Source organism: Montipora capricornis, chromosome 2 (assembly GCF_036669925.1).
Source record: "Montipora capricornis isolate CH-2021 chromosome 2, ASM3666992v2, whole genome shotgun sequence".
In the NCBI taxonomy this organism is placed as follows: Eukaryota; Metazoa; Cnidaria; class Anthozoa; order Scleractinia; family Acroporidae; genus Montipora; species Montipora capricornis.
This window is the reverse complement of record NC_090884.1, coordinates 430001-447500: the sequence shown is the minus strand read 5'-3', so window position 1 is coordinate 447500 and position 17500 is coordinate 430001. Positions and strand designations below refer to the sequence as shown.

Here is a 17500-nt window from a genome sequence, read left to right as displayed (position 1 = left end):
CGTGCCTTACTCTCATCTGCTATTGTTACATTACGGATGTGAAGGGTGACAAAAAGCTTGGTTTCATTAGCTGCAAACAAAAAGCATTGCTTATGTCAAAAAGTTCCTACACTCTTTGTAAAAGTGGGGGCGACCATAAAAAAGGAGTAATAATTCTGGCCTCACTTGTTTTGTATATGTAATTGTATGGGCCCAAGGGCAATAAAGAATTAATTTCACGTGTAGCGAGGTGGGCAATTTGCACCAAAATTTTTCGTACGAAGAACTCGCGCCAAAACTCTTCACACCTTCCTTAAGTTACAAGAGGTGGATGAAGAATGGCAAGAGACTGGCCCTAGCATGCACCACAGGCCGTCAGGCACACAGGTAACCCACTACTAAGTTCACGGAATAATGAGAAAGAAATAATAATAAAAATAGTAGAAAATCATAAGGCTGCTAGAAAAGGGTACGCGTGACCCCATATAAGAACAAATCACCTTGTTACTTCTTAGACTAAAAATAAATAAAAACAAATCAGAAGATTTATGTCTCAGCAACATGTATCATAAGTATTTCGGAAAACCTAGAAAGAACAATTAAATCACATGATTTTTACAACGCTTTCATTTCTCTCAGGACACGATTGGCTAACGAGCAAACGATTTTTTTCGTTGGACAAAGGAGAACGTAGTTCATAATCCTGGGGATCCTGTGGTTTCAAGGGTGACCTTTTTTGAGATTTTTTCGACGACCGTCTGCATTTTCTGAGCCATTTTGAATGACGTCATACGTCAGATGCGCAAAGACTATCTCGCACCTCGTGATTTTCGTAGTAGTATGAGCAAGTCTGAACATCTTGAAGCGGATGTCTAAAGACAACCTCGTGGTTTTCATAGTAATCTTGATAAGTAGATCAGTTACTCGTCTGATACGAATCGGAAGTATTGTTGCAAACGCGCAAATATGCTGATTACGTGTTGTATACGCAGCCAGCGTGTTACAACCGTGGGAACTAGACTTTTCCTCTAGTAGGATTTCAGATCACGTAGGATTCTAAACGTCTAGTTCCTCAGTATTTACGTATGTACCGATAAGTAAGTAAGGCAATGCGTGCCATCCAATCGCTTACCTAGAACGCAGTGCCTGACATTTACAGACCGCAGACTAACCGTAACTCGCATAGCCTTCAAAGCAGGCGTATTTTTGTTTTGGTAAGAACTATTGGCCGACATCTTGGATAGCAAGACTAACAGAGGCCTGAGGCCAGTCAGAGAAAATTGCACTCAGTGAGAGGAGGACAGTATGAAATGGTAGTGGAAGAAAGGGAAGGGGAGAGAAATTCACCTCTCCGCCCCTTCTCCCGCCCCGCGTCTCAATCCTCTACCGGCTGTGTGCTTTCAAAATGGCGGCCCATTACGAGCTTTAGACCTTGAACAAGCGTCCGCCTGCCAAAAAACGCCTGCTCTGCGGGCTTAACTTGCAGTAAAAGCTAACCGTTTTAAAATGGGTGCTCAGACTTAAATACTGCTTGCCCCTCGCTATTTGTAATGGGTGCTTTATAGACTTAAGCACTGTTTATCAGCGCTATTTGTAGGCAGTCTGCGGTTGTCATACACCTCCTGAAATGCTGTTTCAAATGAGTGCGTAAACCTAATTGAGAGCTTAACCCTAATCATTAAGCTAAGCATTTAACCCTAAACACTAAAAATTATTGTTCGCATGCATAAATTCTTATTGTCTTTGATAGCATTGCAGACAACATTCCATCAAAATAATCTTAAAATGATTGCCCTAGTTTATTTCTACATACTCCATAAAATTAATTTCAGAAAGATTTCCAAATATGCTAAAATGGGCAGTGTTCTAAAAAATTAAACCAGTTTCAAAAATTTAAACTGGTTTGAAAAAAAAAGAACTTTTCAAACCAAAAACGAAATTAAACCACAACAATTACACTAAAGGTCTGCATTGAACTGCGAACCTTCATACGTTTAAATGACTCTTAGTTTAAACAATGTTACTCTGTCCATCGTGAAATCCTTTATGCCATTGTAAAGCCTGATGTATATGTAGCGTTACTATGCTCACTCAGTTTCGCGAGCGTCACGTAGTCTCCGAATGTTATGTTCCCCGAGCAGGAAAAAGACATTTTTGAAAAGGGGCCGACATATCTCTCCCTCAATGCCGTAACCAAAACTGATCGATCGCCCTGAAGACTCACCCACAGGGTTGATCGAGAACTAGTTAAAAGTAAAATTGTTTTGTCTATCATTTCGTACGTGGTTTGCGTTAGACTGTTTCAGTTGTCATCCCTTAGCTTGTGCAATATGAATGCAATGATAGAAATCAATCTCTTTCGACGGGCAAATTTATCCTAACAAATTGTTTATTACCAAATTTGAAATTTCGACACTGACGACAGAGTGCTATGCTTTCGTAAATTTATCCATCCAACGATTAGGGTCCAGTTAGGGTTTGAAATCACGGGAAATATTGTGTACCTTGAACCCCTTGAACCCTGAAAAAAACATTCGGGATCATTCAAAACAGATCGCGATCGATACATATTTTAGTGAATAAGAACTTTACCGGGACTCGTCAATAACGGCAAAAAAGACCCGGTAACGATATCTCCAGCAGCCAATACAGTATCTCCCTTAGATATTCGGTCATATTCCTGGATGCTTGAGGTCATTTTACTTCTTTGCGTACAAGAAAAGAATCTACAAATATAGCTACCGTTGCTATTTGAATCGCTCACGTTCAAATTTGAGAAATTAAGTGAACTAGAACGGATGTTCCTTGATCGGCCCTAAGTAACAAGTTTTACTCAAACTCGAGAAAAGCATGAGATTTGGGGTCAAATGTTGTAAGAATTACAGGCTTGTATAAACTCGTTATCTATTTCTGCTATTTTCAGTGTTGTACGCTTAACACGGGAGGTACAGTGGAGTCCCAGGATCTCTCCCCCAGAATTTATAAATGTTACAAAAAAATTGAGAACAGTTGCAGTCACCATCCATTTCACTTGATCATTACCCCTAACGACCCCGGTAAGGGTTTTACTTGTTAACCGGCCTTCTCCATCCTCTCCCCAGTGTCATCTAATTTGCGAGAAAGCTTGCTTTTCTTACCTTCTGTTTTGTTTGTAAAGTAGATCCTTTCATTCTCCGTTATAACAATGGTAGAAGAAAATTTGTTTATCCTCACAAATTCAATCTTCTGTGGGATCACTTGTCCGTCAGGATCAGAAGCTACACAGGTGATTTGCAAAGATTCGAACTCTATTGGATAACTATTCACTGGCGGAAATGGCGTCACTATCTCAAATTCAGCTGAAAAAAAAAAAAAACAAAAACAATAAATAAAAAGAAAAATAGGTAAGATCATGCATCCGTTGTATGTTTCCGCCAATTATATATACCTCTTAATTTCTGGAGAAGTACTGATGAACGTGCTCTATCCATAGGTCAATTATTTGCATTTCACGGTATTAAATTTCCAAGGTTATCCGACTGTAGCTGTGTATACATACTCTCATCTAAACACAGCTATTGGCCAACGAGAGTGCGCGTACTATCCTAATTATTTTATGAAAAGAAATGTACGTGCTTGTTTTTTCATCGTGGAAGAATATTAGCCAATTAGGGGCCTTGATTCACGATCTCATGGTCTCAGTGGCATAAAATGGAAGGAGTAAAGAACCGATTACTTTCCCGGCAAATTCTCAATAGTGGCCGTAATCTACATGTAAGTACACGAGGCAAAGGCTATCATCGTGCTATATATATATTTTTGCATCAACTGGTCATTGTCCCCCTTGAGCTCAAATTACAAAAAAGAGCCGAGAATTTCGTATTTCAATCGTCTGCACTTGAAGTCAGTCGTGAGTGCAGCGCATCATGATGAAAGTCGCGGATTCGAACAACCACGGGACCAACACGCAGGGTCATTAAATAACTTATCTTTGTAATTCCATCTGCAAATGGTTAGACTTTCGAGTCTTCACGGATAAGGACTATCTCCGCACTGTTCGAGAAGAGTAGGAGATTTTGAGTGTTCATTGTGTAAAATTACAGTAGGTCTGCATCAGCTGAAAAGTACCCTAGGTGCCAGAGGTTTTATTTTTCTTTCGCGAGGAGCGGTTAAAACGGAGAGGCTAATACCACCATAGCACGACGGCTTCGCGGTTCGAGAAAAACCCTCTGGTACCCAGGGTAGCTGAAAAGTTGCCAATAAACTAACCTTCGTCAATAAATAAACAAAAAGAACAAAACGAACAGACTTATTGTCGGATTTATTTTGTCGCCAAGGGGTTCAAAGTCGGCAGTGACGTGTACACATAAATAGTATACTTTTATATGTCTTGCATGTCTTTCCTCGGGATTGCTTTGATCTCGAAATTGCCTTGAAGGGAAATGTAACGTTTGGTAAAGAATAAAACTTACCCACATATTGCAAATGACCAAATGAAACCAGATGAAAATTTTTTAGGGGATAAAAATATGCCTATATCTACCGTTTAAATACTAAAATACGTTTAACAATGCTATGTTTAATTTAAGTGGTTTTGAACTATATTCTCGGTGGGTGCCCCGGCCTGAGCTAATCAAGTCAACTCTTATCTGGCAAGAAATAAAATAAATCGTCATTTGGCAACCTTTGAGATAATTCAGTCAGGTTTGTAGCACCAACTGTTTGATTTGTGTAAAACATTCCATTTTCGCTAAACTAGTTTTTATCCCAAAAAAGTCAGTTAAGGAAAGATTTATATTTATCTTTTCATATTACGAAGTTGTCTGGATCGTGATGGTTTCGAGAGACTTTTTGGGCAAGCATTATGCAGCTACCCTGAAATCGCCGAGTAAAAGCAGCTTTCAAAAATGTTGAAACATCCAGAACAAAACAATGAAAATTTCGACTTTCGCGAAGCTTTGGGGCTTTCAACTGAAATAAGCCATCAGTGAGTCATGCGAATTTGCTCAGCACATGAATTATTTACTAGGTTACAATTTTTCAATAGTGAAACTAATCATTAAATAATTGCAGGGTTGAAGGTAACAGCTAGAAAGGGTATAAAAAGACAATCACCAAAAACTTACCATTAGATACACTAATTGCCGAGCATAGAACAACAAAAATGATCACTCTTCCGAGGAATTCCGTCATAATGCTACGATTAATGCGTCGAATGGCAAAATATTATGAGTTGCCGTTTGCCACAGTTATAAACGTGAAGAAATGGCACTGGCACAAGTCTTCATATTTATTTGCTTGAACTGTTGTGCTAGGACGCGGCCTGTCAATCATTGAATGGGAGAGGGTCGTTCATTGGTTATAGGAACAAAATTGTCCAATCGGCTACGAGTCTTGACAAATATTGATGACGTTTAACTTGGCATAATTCGTGGTCACGGAAAAAAACATATTAGGTTTTGGGCCTTGTTTTGGATCGCAAAACCATAGTTCCTGATCAACACATCATTTTTTCAGTTAGAAACTGCGAACCTTAATCGATACAACATGAACCTTTGTTTGGTCCGTCCGAACGCCACTGGTCAGATCAAAAAGAAGTATTCAGAAATCAGGAAAGTAAGAAACGTCGTTATTAAATTTTAGAACAAGTCGAAAGCACGCTCGGTCAAGTGGACGTAAAGAAGTGCACTCATGACTTATGAACACAGTGTGACTCATAACAACTGTGTACATATTATTTTATTGTAGTATCATATGGCACAGGTGGCGCTGTCAAAAGTAAAGGGATTTGGGCGAACGAGGAAACATTGAGGACGTTAAGCTTACTGACAACTATTCACTGAAGTGAAGGTGGATAGTGGTGGACATTTCGCGGCGAGGTAAATATCCACCACTAGCCACCGACAGTGAGATAATAGGGAGTTTAATTATTTGTTAAAAGAGGAAGAAATGATCGTGTCGCACGTGCGGCACGCATTTTTTAATATTTCTCTCCCGTACTCGTCAAAACTACTACGTGAAATTACCAACTTTGAGGTTTTGAGGACAACGTAGACAAACTGCAGTGAATCTTTCAGTCTCGCCCTTTACTTCAAATCCGTCCGTACCAATCCAGTTATTGGACACTTCGCACATATTGTATCATATAAACAAGATTGAATAATCCCGAAATACCTAGAACAGCTCAAACGTATATTTTGAAGTGACATTTTCGTTCCCGTAGCCGTCGTGGTTTCTTAAACTCCCTAATATAGCACAAAAAGATAATTTGAACTCATTTATTTCTGCAACGATTACAACTTGATATTTTCGGGCGAAAATCCCGCTCGAGTTGCTCGATCTGAGGTGCCTAGCAAAGGATATTCGAAGTTTGAGTAGCCAATCAACGCTATCCACTGTTTTAGCATATACTAGTGGTTTTTATAAAATATTTTACCTGCACTCGAATCACATGACTGCGTCTCGGATTTGCATAACTGTCTGGAATTCTCCCAACTCCCCCTCGTGTTTAGATGAGGCTATGGAAACACGGAAAACGTCCTCTATTGCTTATATTGGCGGCGCTATTTGCCCGCAAATTTCTAGCGAACGACTGAGTGCGCAGGTTAAAATTTCCACTACTTGACAGCTCACTCTCTTTCTTCTTTGGTATAAGTTGAGGCCTTGGTTAATTTTCAGGTTTGACTACTGATTGCAAAAAAAATTAATTCATTTTTATCGTCCCTATCCAATGATTTGGTCATATATTCAGTTATTCTCCATGCAAGACCGACAACAGAGATCTTTTTTTCTTCATGCAGATGAAATGATTTTACAAGCTCAATTTTAGATCATATTGATGATAGATTTTCTTCATGTTTTTCTGTAAATTTCACGATCACCTGTCACTGACCTCTTGAAGTATAACGTCCGTGTTTTCAAAGAAATCTCTATTAAGTGCTTTGGTGTGTCTTGCGACCTCACGTTTTGCTAAAGTAGAACATCACAGTTGGATCTTCCCGCAAGAGCATCATCGTGTTACAATGAGAATTCACAAGTTTGTGGATGATGTTTTGGTGTCCCTTCTCAGTTTCATGATCGACGTGATGTTTGTCACCATTGAAGCAGATTAATCATGCGCTCACAATCACATGAATGTAAACATAAATTCCCTTCCAGGTGATCTGGTGACGTAATTCGGAGGACTGGGGAGAAAAACTTTAGCGCCGTATCCCACAACCGCATGGCAGAGGCGAGGATAGATCTCGTCGTTTCTACTTGCATGTTCATTCAGTAACAGGAAATGTGGTAGACACGGAATAATCTGTTGAGTTTTGGCGAAGGAAGGAAGGTACTGCAGGGAGTTTGGAAACAACATCTAAGGCCCCGCGCGGTTGTGGGAAACGGCGTTAAAATTTTTCTTCCCAGTCCTCCAAATTACGTCACCAGTTTAGTGTAGACCCCCCTTTTAATGGAACGACTCAGTGAAATTTCAAGTTTCGATTTACATTGTTCGTATTTTTTTCACGCTAGCTGGTGTGTGTGATCCCAGCCCCCCGCAAAGGACAAAGTTCAATTGTGCTCTGTCCTCAGCGCTAAATCAGTTTGATCGCCAGTCTATTCAAATTCGACAGCCATACCTAATTTTAGCCCGTCTCCTCAGTCCTCAAAATTTTGAGCTGCATCGCACTTAAGTTTGTCCGCCTTCAAAATTTGACTGAAGAATCTCAGGCAAAGGTGAAACCCTGGCTGATTCGGCCTGCTTTCATTGGCGACATATTTCCCATTCATATCTTAACTTTCCAATATGGGGTAGGTACTACAAACGGGGCAAAACGAAAGGTTTTCTCCACTTTTCAAAAGAGGAATTCAAGGCAATGCGCAAAGTAACTTCACGAGCAAGACCTCGTCTCTGTCGAGAGTTTGGGAAGGATGTGTTCCCATGCTACTCAAAATTCGCCCCATTTTTATTGTCAGGACTGTCCAAAAACCACAGATTAACACAGCTTATAAAATAGAGTATACTAAAGCTCTTTTCCGAGGTTTCTCAAAACACGTTTTGGGGGTAGATATGAAGTCAGACTGAGAGTTAATTCAGTTTTTTGCAAGAATTTATCCGACTTGCCGTATGGGGCAGTACTACAAAAAAACACCCGAAAGGCAGATACTGAATCGGTATCTCTTTCAAGCTTACTGATATCCCTTACTCGAAATACATTAAATCAATACACCTCATCTTAGCTTAAATCTAGGTTCAATTTTTATTGAAGAAACGCTCTATCTCATCTATAATAGGTCGATTTCACGGCCGACCTTCAAATTGAAACAATGACGTCTACATTATGAGGAAGTGAGCAAATGAGACACAGGAAACTTGTTCTTCCACCTTTTTTTCGATCTCTTACTAGACAAAAGTTTCCCAGTATGGCTTTTTTTTTTTCAAATCAACTAGAACATCGAACCGTAACTTTAATTGACCACACGTGAATATTGACAAGATTTTGCTCGCATCCCTTGAGATACCGAACCAAGAACCCACGACAGAACTCTCTATCATTTTTGGCTCGCTTTTCTGGAGTCCACTTCCATGCAACTTTTGGTACATTATCAGTAGTGCTTAAACGAGCAAACCACCGTAAACGAGCAAGCCACCGTTACTGAGCACGAGTTTGCTTTTCACGCACTTTACACTTTATTCATCTTGACATGCCTATTTTCTCGTAATTATAATCAACAACTGTGCACCGAAGTGGAGGTGGCTAGTGGGGCTAGTGGTGGATATTTACCGAATCGCGAAGCGGCGAGGTAAATATCCACCACTAGCCACCGACACTGAGGTGAATAGTTGTTTTAGTGTATACTAAAACATTAAGATAATATAGAACAAAAAGATGCTTTTAACTCATTTATTCCTGCAAACGATTACAATAATTTCGTGCGCAAATCCCGCGCGAGTTACTCGAAGGTGAATAGCAATGAATATTCGGAGTTTGAGCAGCCAATCACAGCGCGCTTTGAACGCTATCCGCTGTTTTAGTATATACTAATTATTATTATTATTATTATTATTATTATTATTATTAGTAGTAGTAGTAGTAGTAGTAGTAGTAGTAGTAGTAGTAATAGTAGTAGTAGTAGTAGTAGTAGTAGTAGTAGTAGTAGTAGTAGTAGTAGTAGTAGTAGTAGTAGTAGCAGCAACAGTACCTTCCACCCACACTCGCTGCTGTAATATTATGTTTTGCAACTAATTCGTTCCACAATCTTGGCCAAAATTCTTCAGAAAATAGACCTCTTTCATAATGGCGGCCAAAGAAAACGTTCTTTTGTTTTAATGCTAACAAGCTTTCAAGCCTCCCTATGACAAGCAAGTTTCAAAAGGGCAGTAGGTCTAATTAACATAAATACAAAAGAATGGAAAGAAGGCCTCCATTTATGAAAGAGGTCCATACCACACACACACGGAGTGAAACTATCTATAACTATGTCTTTATATTCTGTAAATCGACAAGCTATTTGCCAAATCCACTGAAGTTTGAATGGCCATGAACAACGTTGGATGACACGGGAGGGGGGCTGTCTGCACGAAACTGTAACAGGGGTCATTTTCAGTTTCTCAATGAACGGTTTTTTCCAAAAGTTCCAACATTGTAGCTATAAACCTCGAGAAAAATTGTTGCAAAACGTCTATCCATTTCTATTAGTAGGGCTAAAGCTCACATGGTTCATATGAGGTAGAAAACTAACACTTTACATTACACTCTAATCAGTTAAGTCTGTTCAAATATAAGTGCTACACGGCCCGGGTACACGGCCAACGTTTGCAAAAACGTAAGCCTTCCTTGTATCCACAAAGTGGTTGTGTTTATTGTCGCCACTTCTTTTAATTAAAGGGTGTAACTTTCTACTGAGTCTGTGCAAATCAATTTAAAACGTGAATATTATCCGCTTTTCGCAGTTTGGCCGTCACTGCAAGAATTCAAAACAGTTGAAATTAATACCAGTTGCCATCTGCTCTAGCCGGATACGACTCTTCACAACGCGTGCGTTCATCCACGCGTAAGTATTTACGATTCCCATGACTTGCGCCGAGCCCGTTCTTTGTCTCTCCGGAGTTTTCCCTCGGTTCCTTTCAGTATCAGCCAACCTTTCCAACATTTCATCGATCTCCCTTTGACTTAAATGCTTTACTGTTGAGCGCATGGCCTTTTCCTCGCCAGTCAATGTTTTTTTAACATTAAGCCTCGCTACCATTGCGTCTACCTGTCCCTTGGGCAAACTGACGATCCGTTTATACTCTGGATAATTCACATACGACGCTGTGATCCACGACATACTATTAACATAAAGAGAGTATTTTCTCTGAAAGGTATATAAGAAAGTACTTTCCGTGACCCCGAAAGAGCTTGTTGATAAGACTGAGGCGTCGATGAAATCCTTGCCAAATGCGTCTGAACTTTGTTCGCGCTAATTAATCTTACAGTTCATCACAATGCTACTTGAGCGACTTTACAGATTATGTTGTCAGATCAGACAAAAGCTTAAGCGAAGATTAATTATTGTTATTCTGGATTATTTGCTAGATAACTTATTTTATTGACTCCTTTGTCAATTTCATGACCACAAGACAAAGAAAACCTTTTTTTTTGTTTAACAGTCTGGGAATAACTGGGAAAACAGTATTATTTCTTATTTATGCCACAATGTAAATAGAACATCAGTCGAGAGTTTTTTCTGTATGGCTTCGATTTTTACGCGGGATGCCGTAGGCGAGCGGGTCAAGGTTTTGGGTGATAGTCACAAATCGCAATGCTTTCCTATTGAGCGATTTCATTGGCTCCAGACCACCTTGGAATCGCGTGCAATATCACGGGTAGCCCTCCAGGAATGTTAATGAAATGTGGAGAAAGAAGTTCGGCAGTATGTTCACTTGTCAAATAGTGAACGGAGATTAGTGAATTCTTGGGTTTATTGGCTCTGTCAGTTTTGGTTGTATTGAACCGTGAATACTTCGATCTAGTGCGCTTCCAACTGGGAACCTGTTCTTGCCATCGATCGAACCAACGAGTTTGCCAATCGAAGGAATGAGTTCACCAATTGAACCAACGAGTTCAGTGGCTTGTTATAGTTGCAAATTATCACATGAAGAGTTTAACTGGTTAGCAAACAGTTTGCCAAAACACGAAATTTAAAGCAACTTTCACACAGTACGATAAATCGTGTAAAAATCTTCATTCAGATAAATTTAACCGTGGCACTCTATCGAAGATATTACCCTTCATTACCTATGATACTCTTTTTATCGATCATTGCTATGTTTATTGTTTGTAGTATCCATACTGACACTACAGTCAGGATATAAACTCATAAACTTGGGGAGACTCTTTTTATGCCGCTTCCTTGTAATTGTTCAGTAATAAAGGTATCGCGTCGCACTATATGTATTTAGCGGCAATATCAGTGCTATGGGATATTAGTAGACTCAGCCGAGCAGCGCGACTTCGATAGTGTCATCACGAAGGAGATCTCAGGGCCGGATTCCCATCCAACTACTATTCCCCGTCCAATAGGGCTTAACTTCGGGGGACCAACAAAGAATGAGTGTTTTTCCTTGCGCTCCCTTGAATGGTTCAGTTTGTGAACTTTGCATAGAGTGGTTTTCAATTGAGTGTCTAAAGTAATTAGCGAATTGCTTTGGTTTTGCATTACTTAAGGACGGTACAAGTGGCTACTAATAAAGGTATTTTTGCCCCTGTTTGTGATTATGTAGGAAATGTAGATCTTAACAAGTGTTATTGAAATCCAAAAAGAAAATTGGGGGTAACCACGTATTTTTCAAAGACAATTCATGAACAATATATGTAAAAAACTTTAAAATACAAAGCAATGTATGGCGTTTTTTCTCAAATTGAAGCTTAATCATCTCTCAGAAATGCATGGCTTCCCCCAGTTTTCTTTTTGGATACCGAGGGTACTTACTAAGATCCTCATTCTCAAGACAGTTTTAAACCGCGCAAAAATATCACTGTATTAGTAAGCATCGGCGATAGGAAACCCGAGTATCTCGAAGTGCGTAGAACGTATGCGCAATAAGAATAGTAGGCACCGTCCTTAACTCAGTGATTGGTTCAAAGTTCTCGCGCCACTTTGTCAACCAATCAGAAGTCAAACTAAAACCAATAGTGGCTCGTGCGTGCAAATTTTCCCGCGCTTTGTGTCGGCTACGTGTAATTACTCCAAGTTTTGATTGGTTTACCGGATTGTCTCCTTCCTTTGTGATTGGTCGAAGTAATAACTTTGGTTTTGTTTTTACGACACTCGATCGAAGCTCGCTCTAAGCAGTTAAAGTGTTTTTATATTATTCTCCAAAACTATGCCTGTATAACAAAACATTTTTCATTTACAGTGACTGGCAATGAATTTTGCGAGCTTTTGAAAATATTCTTAAATAGGAGATTGCCTGCTGGTTTCGTGAGATTTGAATGTTCTTCATTGCATTGGCTAAAGTAAAATTTATAAAACCGAAGACTGAAAATTGCCCTTTCCGGATGCAGTCAATTACACTGATATCCTCAAAGGGATCACCCTTTATGCCTAGTCTGCGAACGCAGACGTATTTCCGGCGGTCGTTGGCGCCGGAAATACGTCTGAGTTCGCAGGCTACCTTTAAGCCCTGATCAGTTTCGTAATTTACTTCATGTGAGAAAATTCCTTGTGTCGTTGCCACTCCACTCTTCAAAATCCAGGTTTACCGCGTTGGCACTTTAAGCAGGAGCCTTCCGGACGCAAGCTTGTTTACTAGTGTAAACAGACTGTGATTATCGCTACAAAAAGTATTTTAGTGCTTACATCGACCCATCCCGCGTAAACGCCTCCAGGCGTCTTGTTCCAAAACGAAAAAACGGTTTAATTTAGTGGATGACCCAAAACATAACAGAGGCAATAGAAAGTCGTCTTGGATATGAGTTTCCTTCATTTAAGGCAACATAAAGAATTTTTCTCTTGAAGTCGCTTTAGAAACTGAGAGGCCTCGACGCCAAATTGGACTGCTTGATGAAACGCTGCCAGCGAAGGACTACGCCCTAACGGATCCAAGTGAACTTGATTCCTTCCGTTCGACCTCAGTAGCTTTTTTGAGAACGGCTTTTACGTACGCGATGTGGGAACTTCGATCAAATTCACGGAGACCCACAGTAATAAAAAATAGCAAGCGATACTGTCGTTTAGTATATTTTAATACTGAAATTCTTTGCCTTACAAATTTTTTGCCTGATGGAATCAGTTTTCTACTAAATGTTTCTTTTTAATATATCTTATAGGAATTATTACTACTAATTATTACTAATAACTAATAATTATTACTGCTTATTATTACTATTATTACTTGCTAACAGGTCGGAAATTAATTAATGTCAAATAAATCTCTTTAATTTTTGGAAAAACGTAAATTTCAGCTTAACGTTACTTTGCTTTCCGTCGTTTGCCACAAATGCAATGCAAGAACGTAAAACAGGGGCTTAATCGTTGCTAGAGAGTCAGTCAACTTTGGCAAAATGAATTCGCTTATTTTTGTGCTTTTAACCAATCTCAAGAGACACAGATAACAATGATCTAATGTACAAGAAGCTAACGAGAGATCTTTAATTTGTTTTCGTCCACCAACATGGCGGCCATGACGTAGCGTGAAAACCAGCTCAAGTAAATAAATTGATCTAAACTTCGTTGACGTGGTCATTATAAAAACAATATATAAAATGATACTTAAAGAAAGCCTTTAGTCCAACAAAAAGATCACCTTTGAGTAGTGGACGAAACGTTAACAGTGAATTATGTTCGATTTTTTTCAAATTTCAAAGACAGCGCTTCCACCAGAAACATAAATTTCAGAATCATTTATTTTCACTATCAAATTTTTCAGGCGCCACCATCTTAAACTACCCTGAAGTGTTATATTTGATCCATCATGATTATTATTACGAAAAAGCGTTTTGTGCTATAACGAAGGAATGGAAGTTCCTTAATGAGGCTTGCGCCTTTCGCGAGGAAGTCATTTATGAGAGGAAATCATTTTTAAAAGTCTATTCATGGCACTTGAAGTAATAGCTTCAATTTGGGCGCTGCATGTCACTTCTCTTTTATGTACCAGTCTCTTTAATTTCAGAAATTTTGACGGATCAAAAAGAAAGCAAGTAGGCCAATAACTACAACAAGTGATGTTGAGGTCTGTGCGCTATCCGATCCTGTGGGAGAAGAAAATGAGTATTTTCAGTTATCTTGTCATTTGGGCTTACACTGATCTCTACTTACTGAATTGAGACAGTCTTCGGAATGCATTTCAGTGTAATAGCTAGTACGTTTTCTCATGAAGACTACCAGAAACCTTTCATGATATATATATATATATCCAGAAACCCATAAGGGTTGAAACATGTAACGCGCGTTCACAGCTTCCGAATATTCAGTGTGAACTGATTGGTTGAATGTTTCAGTGCTAAGTACCATATTTGGAAACCTCTCGCTCTTGTTGTTCCAAATATGGTACTTAGCAAATTGAATATTCGGAAGCTTGTTTCCCAGCACACAAGGGGCCGTTACATGTTTCAACCCTTATGGGTTTCTGATATATCTATATCTATATCTATATATATATAGACTTGCTTTGAAACAGGATTTCTTCAAATTACGGGAATTAAGTTTTCTGGAAATACTACCAATCACCGGATCCCATTCACCAATGCGGGTAGCCTACGTGTAGCCGTACCCTACCCCCCGAAGGAAAAAACGGGAGGGGGGTAGGGTACGGCTACACGTAGGCTACAATGGGGGTGGCTTATTCTCCGGGGAATATCTTTAGTCACCCGTGCAAATGAAAATAGCCTTCATTTACAAGTCAATACGTTTCCCTCGGAAATTTATCCTCCGCCGATTTAGAATATGACTGCCGATGGTTGACCAATTGGGGGGATTGATCTGGGGCCGATACGATCGGGGGCACCAGCCCCGGCCGGACTAACACTCGGGGTCTTAAAATAACTGGGGAGAAAATGCTGCCTCTGTGAACTTAATCTGGAAACGATTAGACTTTCGAGTCTTTTCGTACATGGACCATAAACGCAGGTCTGGTTTTGCTACCTTCTGACCAACTGAGGGGATTGATCGGGGGCCGATCGGGGGTACGAGCCCCGGCCGGACTAACACTCGGGGTCTTAAAATAACTGGGGAGAAAATGCTGCCTCTGTGAACTTAATCTGGAAATGATTAGACTTTCGAGTCTTTTCGTACATGGACCATAAACGCAGGTCTGGTTTTGCTACCTTCTGCGGAACTTTAAAAAGAGCGACACTCTTCGGAGAGAGTATAGGGCAATGGGTTCCCTGAGCTGTGATCCGCCCAGATCTTTCCAAGAGGGTTGACAGGCTTGGCGTAATATCTCAAAAGGTTTACAGTGCCAAAAAGAAAGAGACAGACTTAGCCAGTCAATTTGAGTTTGCCCAGTGCTGGAACATACGGTTGCAGAAGTAGCCGGAACGAATGTAAGAAAAAGGACAAGTTGAAACGTACCGCTTACTGACACGACATTCAATGTAAACTTGTGGCAACGACGTTCCTCGATAACAGCAGAGCAGTTTGAAGACAAACAGCAGTAGTAGTTTCCACTGTCAGTTTTTTTCACGTCTGTAATGGACATCACGGAGGGACCAGAGGATTCTTTGAGAGAAATCTTGTAGCGATTGTCTGGTACACTAGAATCTACAATAATCCCAACAAGACAAGAATTAAAGTTTCAGTTCGCAATGTCAGCCGTGCAAAACGTACATTTTTTTGTTTTTCAGTACCTGACGACACCATAAATATCAGCGAATATTGAATTTTCAACCACGGATATCGTTACTCTGGTATTCTGACTGGCCCACTCATTATAAATCTCGGTTATCAACCAATATAATGTCTGAAAATTTCCTAGTATCTAATCTTTTTGAGCAATTCAACAATTCATCAAAATTATTACTTCATTCAGGTGCTTCTTGAATATTCATCGCTCGTTCAAAGGATATTTGTGAAATATGTACTTAATTGTCCAATGACCACTCCCTTCAATCGCTTTTAAGGACAATTGAAACAAATTATGGAAACAAACATAACAAATCTTTAAGCAGACCACGTGTCTATTTTACAAGTGTAGTAGAAACGAAAAACGGTGACTGCTGTTAAGCGTTCAGGATTCCTGGCCTCGGAATAACTTCAGCTGTAGTGTTGGGAGCGGACTTGAAGAGTAAGACCGGAACCATAACCACTCGGCTATTATATTCTGTTGCTTATCGTAAACTCTGCAACCTCCTCCTAGTCTTTCTTTCTTTCGGCCTTTTTAGTAAGGGCGCAAATAATGGGCGCGAAAAGCCGAAACTTAACTGAAAGCATCATGACTGAGGACAGTTCTGAGAATGCGAAGTTTTTGATTTCCCCATTTCGGGTCACATAGTTTTCAAGTGTAGATCAGCAACGAAATTAAACTGAAAAATAAGTTTTCAATGTTTATCATTAGAAACTGTGATCAATTCAGCACCAGCAAGTGCACAGACAGTGCGTGTGTCGAAACTGAAATATAGAAGATTTCATCGCGACGCTCAACTTGGTTGTGGGGTTGTGAGATTTTATGCTATAATTTTTTTTGTTCTTTTTCTTTTACCTATAAACGGGCCCAACCATCAATTCCTTAAATAGTGATGTTTCTGAAATCACTTACTGACACAGCCATTGATTGTTTTGTCGACTTTCCTCTTAACTTTCCATTCCACGCTCAAATCGACTCCTCGCGCACTGCACTGCAATTTTACATCTTGTCCTGGTTTAGCCTCCAAATGTTCTTCATATTTTTCAAGCCATGGAGCAACTGGAACAATAACAGTAGCAGTAACAGTGTGACTTTGATTCCAGAACGAATTTGTTAAAAATTCTTCACAAATACGGGCGCTAGTTCGAAAGTGAATGATTGATCTTTGCAGAACAATTAACCTGTCCTTTCCCTCTTTAAGTTCTCTGCTGTTTGTGTTTCTGTTTTTGTTGAGCCTCCAGCTCTTGGCTGAATAGCCTGACTTCTAGCTGTTATACTCAATTGCGGTCTCATTTACATAAAAGCCCTTCAAGCTAATCCTGCCGACCACATGGTGCTGGAAACGTCAGACCACAACACCGGGAACTCTGTCCCCTACTCTTTTCTAATAGTGTATGGGATCTTTAACGTCCCACAGACGTTAATAGGGAGCTTAAGCAACGACAACGGCGACGGCAACGAGAACGGCATAAATTTGCATATTTAGTAGGCAAAAACAATAGCTTTGCACGCTCTGCACGTGCGTTTTTCACTTTTGTCCATTTCTTTGCCGTCGTCAGCAAAACAACAACGTGAAATAGCCAAGTTTGAGGTTTTATGGAGGACGTCAGCACTTGGAGATAAATTTTCATTTTCTCGCCTAAATTACGCGCCGCTCATAACGGTTTCATTCCTGACGTACTGCTACACCTTTGTCATATTGAAAAGCTTGGAATAGTCTCGAAGTCATTGCAA

At 39.9% G+C, this 17500-nt stretch overlaps 3 protein-coding genes across 5 annotated transcripts in view; all 3 read right to left on the bottom strand.

The window, feature by feature from the left end:
* Window positions 1-5648, bottom strand: part of LOC138038343 (neural cell adhesion molecule 1-A-like) — a 13384-nt gene extending 7736 nt beyond the window's left edge. Inside the window, exons 1-3 of one of the 2 annotated variants that reach the window (XM_068884155.1) lie at window positions 5085-5293; window positions 3117-3317; window positions 1-70 (exon numbers count right to left, since the gene is read on the bottom strand). The exon at window positions 1-70 is cut by the window's left edge and continues 89 nt beyond it. In XM_068884155.1, the coding sequence (XP_068740256.1) occupies window positions 1-70; window positions 3117-3317; window positions 5085-5151 (338 nt within the window). In that variant the 5' untranslated portion in view covers window positions 5152-5293. Of the gene's footprint in view, window positions 71-3116; window positions 3318-5084 lie in introns of both variants that reach the window. The other variant, XM_068884156.1, reaches the window with a different exon arrangement.
* The window catches only part of LOC138038338 (hemicentin-1-like), a 119986-nt gene that overhangs the window by 64852 nt on the left and 37634 nt on the right, over window positions 1-17500 (bottom strand). The window lies entirely within an intron of this gene.
* The window catches only part of LOC138038344 (titin-like), a 20796-nt gene continuing 16447 nt past the window's right edge, over window positions 13152-17500 (bottom strand). Inside the window, exons 5-7 of the mRNA XM_068884157.1 lie at window positions 16679-16825; window positions 15496-15684; window positions 13152-14174 (exon numbers count right to left, since the gene is read on the bottom strand). Of these exons, the coding sequence (XP_068740258.1) occupies window positions 14092-14174; window positions 15496-15684; window positions 16679-16825 (419 nt within the window). The 3' untranslated portion in view covers window positions 13152-14091. The remainder of the gene's footprint in view (window positions 14175-15495; window positions 15685-16678; window positions 16826-17500) is intronic.